The sequence below is a fragment of the Miscanthus floridulus genome, chromosome 7, assembly GCF_019320115.1.
Source record: "Miscanthus floridulus cultivar M001 chromosome 7, ASM1932011v1, whole genome shotgun sequence".
Classification (NCBI taxonomy): Eukaryota; Viridiplantae; Streptophyta; class Magnoliopsida; order Poales; family Poaceae; genus Miscanthus; species Miscanthus floridulus.
In genome coordinates this window covers 86,412,370-86,421,662 of record NC_089586.1, presented here as the reverse complement: position 1 = coordinate 86,421,662, position 9,293 = coordinate 86,412,370, and the positions used below count along the sequence as shown (strand labels likewise).

The window sequence follows — 9,293 nt, the reverse complement described above, 5'->3', positions numbered from 1 at the left end:
GTATTATCTTTATCAATCTTCTTGGAATTGTATGAGTTGTTTCGATGTAGCTAGTCACTATCTCCATAGACATCAGTGTTTTCCATGGTCGAATCAACTCCAACTAGTACCACATGACATTCACTATATATTCACTATATATTAAATAAACTAAAAATGGCAACACTGAATTTAGAAAAGCAAAATCAGATTTACCTACTTTTTCTGATGATATCGTTCACGACGCTTTCTATTTTTTTATTTCTTTCTTCCTAAGTCATTGCCGTCAACCGTACCTTTTCTCTTTCCCTTTTTAGCTTGGTGGCATCCGTGTTTTCCTTTGTCTAATGATACTTTTCCCTAAGTCTTTTATTTTTTTCATCCCTTTCTTCTTGAGTCATTGATGCATGTCGTGCTTTTTCTCTTTTACGCTGCGCACGTTCATCTATTTGCGTTTATGAATTTGATGTTGTATGGTCACCTGTTTGAAAATAAGTTGATAAATATTTGCTTAATTACCATAAATAATACAAGTGAATGCGTCTATGGACATGAGTATAAACAATTACCTCCATTAATGATGTTTGTCAAGTCTTCAAATGGTGCACGACCTTCATTATTTTGCATATGTTCCATTGTAATTTCACTGAACACAAAATTAACCAATAAATTCGTATTATCAAACTTGTCCATGAGAGAGTTGATAAAAAGTTCCATTGACGCTAGAAAGAGTGAAATACTCCCTCCGTCTAAAAAAATGTACTTTGACTAAGTTTGTGTTAGAAAATATTGATATTCAAGTAGGACGTTCCACAAGTAGTCAGATTTATATATTTTCTGTTTTTTAATATTAGGTGACCATAAATTTTTCAGCAAAACTGACAATTAGAAAGGCTGGTTTGACAAAACAACAAAGCATGCCCACAGGTTTAGCGTTCTTGTAACCTGTAGCTAGGCATGGAAAATTGATTGTTAGGAAACTATAAATATCTTCATGACAGTCAACTTGAACAAATGCTAACCTTAGCAAATTAACCAAGGAACCAGTAACGAAATAAATTTTGACAATGATGAAATGGTATTCTGATGTCCAGATTATTTATCAGACTCTTTCAGCAATTGTCCAATCTACATACAACTCAAAGAGCATCCCATGAGTGATGTACAAAAACAGTCCATATTATGGAGAAACAAATAGCATTTTTACAGTGTAAAAATGGTAGAGAAAGAGCAGTATGGATATATTATATAAAAGCATAGTAGGTTTGATTTTGAATCCCACACTGACTTTTAGTTTCCTCATTCCCCCTTGAGTATATATTCCATGCTAAAATTCAGAGGGTAATTGTGCGATCAGATGGAACATGCAGCATGAGACTGATTAATCTCCGGAGACCCTTTATGGCACTACTTGCTAAAAATTACATGTGCTAAAAATTCTCGACGCAGGTCCTTCTCCTTCTTGACCAAGGTTTGCTAGCATGGAGACACATTTTGTCGAACATGTTGCCCGTGTTACATTCCCCACTTAGGTGTCCGCTTTTTCGCACAGAAGGGAGAGCAGGGAAGGGGTGGGCATACCCTGGTTGACCACCTGCGCCGCCGGGATGCCGCGCACGGACGCATGCGCCGCCTCCAGCACGGGGACGCCATGCCACCTCATGGTGGTCGGCTTTGGTGGCGCTGATGAGCTAGAAGGCGAGCCCAGTGTCCTGGCCGAGGATATGGTGGATGCTGTCGAGGAGCGACGCCTGGAAGTGGCCCAAACTGAGCGCGTCCTTCTTCACCAGCACCACGGTGCCCCCGATCCGGCCCTCCAGCACCGTGGACACCGCGCCGCCTCACGATGGTCGAAGGCGTGCAGCATGGCCAAGCGGGGAGTCACGGAGGGGAGGGGAGCAATGCCACGATCGCAAGGGGAGCGACGAGCAGGGAGGAGACCGAGGCAGATGGAACACGTGAGCGTGAAACCAAATGAAAAGAGGAAAAAGTGGTCCTTTTTGCAAATGCAAAGAGGGGAAGTAATTAAATGTAGGCAGATTTGGCAAGTTCTCAGAAATGCAAAGATGTTCCTTTTGTCTTAATTCTCTTTCCTTCTGTGTTAATTCTCTTTCCTTTTGCTCGTTGCCATATATGCTGGTGCATGCAAACATGCAATGTGTATATGGATAGCACAATAATTTTCTACTTCCTATTTTTCCGTGATTCCTCTATCACATGACAGACAATATTCAATCAAGGAGATGTCGTGGGATCGTAGGCGTGGGTAGACGGACGAACCAAAACAAATGTCGCACCAAAAAATGTCCAGACTTTGTTCTTTTTAGTTGTAGGAGATACCGTATGCCGGCATACTACTAGCGTTGCCTTTGCTACCGAATCCCATCGAACAGACGATGGTAATCCGTTGGATGTTGCTCTCTCTCCCTACCAATTTCTTTTTTTTTCTTACAACAAAACAATTGGTGAAATATCAACATTTGGATTTGGTTTCTTGATGCCTAAGAGTTTTTCTTACAACAATTGGTGATATATCAACATTTGGATTTGGTTTGTTGATGCCTAAGAGGTAGGTTTGGCATGAATTTGCCTAGCCGAACCCCCATCCATATGAACTTGCGATGGTAATCCGCTGGATGTTGCTCCCTCTCCCTACCAACTTCTTTTTTTTTCTTACCCCTCCACAGGCCAGCACACGCGGGCAGTTGATCACCACACGCTGGTGCGTCGAGTCCAGACGCTGAGGAGGTTGGAGGAGGAGGCGGACCTGGGTAGGGCAGGTGGTCAGAGGAGGGCAGCGATAAATCGGCGGTGGTGGTGGCTGGTGTGTTACGGCAAATAGTCAGTGAAGAGCCAGAGGTTGAAGACATGGATATAGATATTTCTCCAACTTCTCTCTCTTGAAATCTGAGAAATAAATAAAATAATCGATGTGGTATGTTACGGCAAATATATATTGTTTTATTATGGTACTAGACATATTTTGCCTTAGCGGTGTGTTTCGGCCAATTCCACGTTTGAACGGTGTCTTGCAGCAAAAATTGGCTAAAAATCATAAAATTTGCAATAGAAACATTTCTAGATTGCAGAGAAAAATCATGATTTCATCTATTTCAAGGAAGAGAACTTAGGACATAATGCAGGTTGTGAATGCATCGATGCCCATAGTAAGAATTTTGGTGATCGATGAACACAAGGAAATGTGGCTTACTTTGTTTTGCGGTGTTAATTACAAAGAAAACATGGCTTACCATGGGGGAAATCTAGTTGTCTCTTGTCTTCCCTTCATGAGCATTATTTTTGTTGGTTATCTTGTTATGTGCTTGAGACATTGTGTGAAACATATGACTTGTGTTTGTCTTAGTGTATTGTACTAACTAGTATGGTTTCATTCTTGCTATATACCAGGGACATGGCCAGGGCAGAGAAAAGGGGGTCCCTAAGGTTATGATAGCATGTACAAGTACTTATTAGTTCTAATTCTAGAGATTATAGGTAAAAACGTCTCCTCAACTAATATTACAAAAGTCTAAATTACAAATAAAATACATCTTCCTATTGTATTTTTTCAAGTTATATCTCCTAATTGTATAACTTTATGCTAGTAAAATAAATATGATGTGAATAGTTGGTTTTATGAACAATGTCCTTTTCTATCTTCAATTTAGACAGTTAGCACTTTTCTAAGATGAAGAAAAGAAGGAGATTAAAGATGATTTATAGTTTTTATAAGCCAACATCAAGGTCAACCTTATTTTTTAAGTTGGTATCAATGTCTAGCACGAATATCCTAATTTATTTTCACTTTTTCTATATTTTAAGTTCATTATTCTTTTGTTGTTGCTCAGGCAATAGGAATCATGTCATTAGTTGACTATAGAAAAATATTTGTGCATTGTCTCTTGTGGGGTTGTTCTTTTAATTGTACAAGTTGGTTGTACAAATTGCTGCCTGAAATCATCTAAAATTCAAGCACTTGACTACTACTCCCTCCGTCTATAGAATAATGCAATTATAGGATCCGTGCTGGTCAAACTAACCCAAGTTTAACTTTATACTAAATAGTATTAGCATTTATGTCTCCAAATAAATCTATTATGAAAATATATTCTATAACTAATCTAATGATACTTATTTTATATCATGGGTGTTAATATTTTTTTATATAAATTTAGTTAAAGTTTAAACTGTTTAACTCATCGAAAAACGAGAATCGCATCTTTTTTTTTTGTGGGCGGAGGGAGTACTGCAACTCCTATTGTTTTTCCACGCTTGGCATACTGACATCCCCTTTTTTATCTGGATCCTGGCTCCGCCCGTAGACATGGCTTAGTGAGATGGTTGCTATCTTCAGTGTGCTTTTGTATTAGGGCTGGTTCTTGTTTAGAGGCAGTGACGAAGCCAGCGGTGAGGCTAGGGGGGCTCTAGCCCCCTCTACCGATCCTGGACACGTGGAGCCCCCCTAAGCCTTCTCTTAAAATTTTATGCATATATGTATTATGTAGGAGGGGCTAAGGTTAAGAGAAGATAAAAAAACATCTATTATTTTGTTTAGCCCCTCCTAAATTTTTTTCTGGCTTCGTCACTGTTTAGAGGTGAAATCGTTTTCATACGTCAAGGTTTGTTACTTTAAAATTTTAAAGCCTCAGTTCACAACCTCACTCTTGAGGCATTCGATCTATGTCTTGTTTCGATATTTTTAGGAAGAACTTTATTATGTTCTATGAAAAAGTGGCGCACACTTGTTTATTATTATAGTTTTAGCTTCTAGGCCTTTAAAGGAGGCTCAAATAAGAAAAAAATTAACTTAAATAACAGAAACGGCAGATTAATCACTATACCCATTCGATGACAACCAACCATACTTACACTGAACACAGATATCTCTATTGCCCACGCGGAATTGAAAACTGGTCCGCGGAGAATCGTACAGAATAGGGTGGCTACACAAACCGTTTGGATACACGATCCGTCCCCTGAAATTGTGCAGCAAAGCGGATCGTGGCGATCCTTGTAAACCTGGTTCAACGAGTGCCATAACACTCTCGACCCTAGCTAGTTTCTGACTCGATATATGTGCCATGTTCGCTTGAGTTTGTTTGACTTATAAATCGTATTTTTTTAGTCAACGAATAATATTTTTCTCTCACACCAAATCGGTCTACCGTACTTTCAGTCACGACGTATGAGCCAAACTAAACCCAAGCAACAGGGCGATGATCGCTGCGCCTGCTGGGTCCATCGCCGTCCGCTTGCGGCGCAGCAAAGCTCTGCGGTTCGGGACCTGCGAACTTGGCTCTAGTGAACGTGTACCGTGGCGCCGCGTGGTCCCTCTCCCGGACCCGGAACGGAACAACCTTCCAGGCAGGCGCCGTGTGAATCGATCGGTCCCGTGGTCAGTCGTCGCCCCAGGTCCTCCAGGATGTGCGCTGCACCGGTTGTTTTTTATTAATCGTTTTGGGTCCCAGGAACGCTGCTTAAAAATCACTCATCATCGTTTTCGCAGAGTAGAACGAACGTTACTGCCAGAATGGATGGACAGTCACACTATCATTATCACCGCCCATCGCAATTATCGCTGACTTGAGGTCAAGCTCCCCGTTTGTTTTTGCGATATTTATTATATAATAATTGCTGAAACACAAGAAGAAAAACCGCATGCTTCTATGTTCACTATTGGTCCCACGGCGATGTGCCACTTGATGCGACGCCCATATACATATTCTACCATGCCAAATCATTGATAATTACTGCTCCTCAGCCCGGTCCTTAAATAACTATCGTTTTCGCTTCAAAAACAGCTTTGACTATAATAATTAAGCAAGCTGTAGCTTAATTACATTGCTGAGTGTTGCGTTGCGTTGCGTGCGAGACGGGCGCGTCAAGAAAAATCCTAGCGACAAGATAGCTAAGGTTGTACCAGAAGAAGAACCCGTCAACCACGCACGTCGGAGTACAGGTACAGTGCGGGGGCTGTGGTGTCCGTCGTCTGCCCATCAGTACGTACTCTACGTAGCACTGAACTGAGCCATACACCAGTCCAGGCCCCAAGCCCCCAACCCAAGGAAGAACACCATGCATATGCATGCATGATTACCCTTGATTGGTACAGATCGAATCGCCGGGGATCGGATCATCCGGTGTTCTCTTCTCCGGCCGGAACGAAGCCGTGCATGTCCATGTCGTCTTGACCCTAACAGTCGTCCTGTTTCGGGCTTCCTTCTTCTCGGCGCTGGACCGCTCACCTGATGGTCGCCATTGATTTGCGGGTAAAGTACACTTTACAACCCTCAACTTGCGCCAAAGTTCGATTTTCAACCTTCAACTCTGAAACCGGTCAAGAAACACCCTCCAACTATCAAAACCGGACGAATTTAGTCATCGGCCGGTTTCAAAAGCGGTTTTCTATTTTCAAGAGGCGCCGAAATTTTAAATTATTTTTTGAGCATCTTAACGTCCTCCAATGAAAAAACTCAAAACAGTTATGTCGCATGATGAGACTCAAATTTCAAAAAATAGAAAACCCTTCAATACGATGTCGGATGAAGATCATTTTTATATGTAAATTGTAGACCTCAATGAGATCTATAACTTTATAGTTTTAATTTGTTTCATTTGAGGACAGTAAGATGCTCGAAAAAATAATATAAAATTTCAGCACCATATTTTGTCGCGTGATGAGACTCAAATTTCAAAAAATAGAAAACCCTTCGATACGATGTCGGATGAAGATAATTTTTATATGTAAATTGTAGATCTCAATGAGATCTACAACTTTATAGTTTTGAGTTTTTTCATTTGAGGACGCTAAGATGCTCAAAAAAATAATTTAAAATTTCGGCGCCTCCCGAAAATAGAAAACCGCTTTTGAAACCGGCCGAGGACCAAATTCGTCCGGTTTTGATAGTTAGAGGGTGTTTCTTGACCGGTTTCATAGTTGAAGGTTGAAAATCGAACTTTGGTACAAGTTGAGGGTTGTAAAGTGTACTTCACCCTTGATTTGCCACCAGGTCCGATCGGGACGGACAACCTTGAGCACCAAGGACCGCTGGAGAGCGCTTCCTACTCACTCGTACAGGGGGCGGATCCAGGGCCCGGGCTGCCCCGGCTGCAGCTCGGGGCGAGTCCATGTAGCCCCTTTAACATATGTGGTGTTTAGCCTAAAAAACTATGATCTTAATTAGATAAAAGAAGGAGGCTTAGGAAGTAAGATCAGACTGTTTTGAACGTGAATCAGTAGCTCAGCTCGGGGCGCAGCCCCGTTCTGGATTCGCCCCTGCGTACAGCAGCCAAAATCTGAGCACGGTTTCCCTTTGGCTTTCGCCATCGGAGGGGCCACAAGGGACTGACGAGGCGACCTGCACGCGCTCTCCGAGTCCAGGTCTTCTCTCCTCTCAGTGACGAGTGACGACAGCGGCCAGGTCATAAACAATAGCTCATCTCGCGTTGATGAGCTCTGTTTTCTCTAATCGCATCCTACCCTAGCCTACCCACTCCAGTCGGCTATATATAGCAGCTCAGGGGAGGCTGCTCTGCTCAGTGCCCAACCACAGCAAAGCAACTGCTTCGAGGAGCCCCCACACAACCCTCGGACAGTCGGATCTCCACACCAAATCACTCCAAGCCTCTTCCATCCGCGCGTGCGGGGTGTTCTCTGGAACTCCAAAGCTTGGATTAAAATCATCAGCCATGGTCAAGGTACCTGCACTGCAACAGCTCGATTCTTCGTTTGCGCGCTGTCTGTTCTGCTCCTAATTTCGGCTCAAACTGACACTGCTTCTGTGTCTCCTGACTCTCCGCAGCAAAAGATCGTGATCAAGGTGCCGATGGCGAGCGACAAGTCCCGGGCCAAGGCCATGGCGCTGGTGGCCGCCGCGGGCGGGGTCGACTCCGTGGCCATCGCCGGCGCCGGCAAGGACCAGGTCGTCGTCGTCGGCGAGGGCGTCGACTCCATCAAGCTCACCAGCGACCTGCGCAAGAAGATGGGCGACGCGCAGCTCGTCGAGGTCGCCGAGGACAAGAAGGAGGAGAAGAAGCCCGACCCCGTCGCCGACTACATCCAGTACTACTACCACTACCCGCCGCCGGTTGGCGTCGCCTACGACCCCTACTCGCGGCCGGCCAGCACTTGCTCCATAATGTAGACTCAGCCTGTGCATTTTTTTTTGGAAAAAAAGGGTGTGCAAGTGTAGTTTGTGTACGCAAATTCAGCCGGGAGCTACACGACGATCACACAACCTGTTTTAGTTAAAAGAAAAGATGAGCCTAATTACACAGCCGCTAGACAAATTCAGCCGCTAATTATCTTATGTTTGAACTACAGTAAAAATTTCATATTCATTGAATCATATATAATTTAGTTATAGACAAAGCATAGATTTAACAAACATAAAATCATATATAACTTAGTTATAGACAAAGCATATATTTAACAAACATAAACCTAAATAAATCTATAACTAAGTTATCCACGATCCAATAAGTATGAAATTTTAATTATAGTTCAAGCATACAATGATTAGCCCACTATAAAAATTTCACCTAAATTGGACCATAGAAGCTGCAGCTATGAATTATTCTAATTAATTACAGAAAAACATAGATCTAAAGCTACAGCAAAAACTTTGTACTAAAATATACAATATTATATATTCATTGTGTAGATCTACTCACGTGGAGTCCAACAAAATTGAATTTTCCATTTTATGATTTTTCTATGATTTTTTTAGGATTTTTCAAAAATTTAGCGGAAGTAAATAAAAAAGAAAAGGACAAAACCACCGTCACTTTAGCAAAACCATCATCCAAAACCGCTTGAGAGATTATTTGACCGGTTTTGGAAAGTTCAGGGGTAGAAAATCCGGTTTTATAGTTTTGGAGGTGAAGTAGTCCACCCTTAAGGCCCCGTTTGGCAGTGCTTCTCCACCGGCTTCAGGAGCCGTTTGGAGCCGTTTTCTACCAAACGGGGTAAAGTAAAATAGCTTCACTTGTGAAGCCCATAAAAACATGCTCTCACAGTGATTTGGGGTGGGATGGAGCAAAAAAAAGTGGCTTCTCCTGGCTCCTCCTCCAGGCCCCTAAAAACATGCTCTCACAGGGAAGCCATTTTGCCAAACGATTTACCAAAACCGCTTCAGTTCCACCGGTGAAACTGTTCGTGGAGCTGAAGCAAAAAAAAAATAGCTTCACTAGTGAAGTGAAGCCCTGCCAAACGGGGCCTAATAGTTAGGGGGGTTATGTAGACTTTTTCTTTTTTTAACATTGCAGAGCACTCCCATATACATTTAAAAAGAAAAGGCAAGCCGACAATACAA

General features: G+C 42.5%; 1 protein-coding gene across 1 annotated transcript; it reads left to right on the top strand.

The window, feature by feature from the left end:
• Positions 1-7,523: 7,523 nt before the first annotated feature.
• Positions 7,524-8,319, top strand: LOC136463681 (disease resistance protein Pik-1-like). The gene is made up of 2 exons (XM_066462654.1): positions 7,524-7,677; positions 7,782-8,319. Exons 1-2 carry the CDS (start codon positions 7,669-7,671, stop codon positions 8,121-8,123), a joined length of 351 nt encoding a protein of 116 aa, XP_066318751.1. The 5' UTR covers positions 7,524-7,668; the 3' UTR covers positions 8,124-8,319.
• The last annotated feature ends 974 nt before the right edge of the window (positions 8,320-9,293 follow it).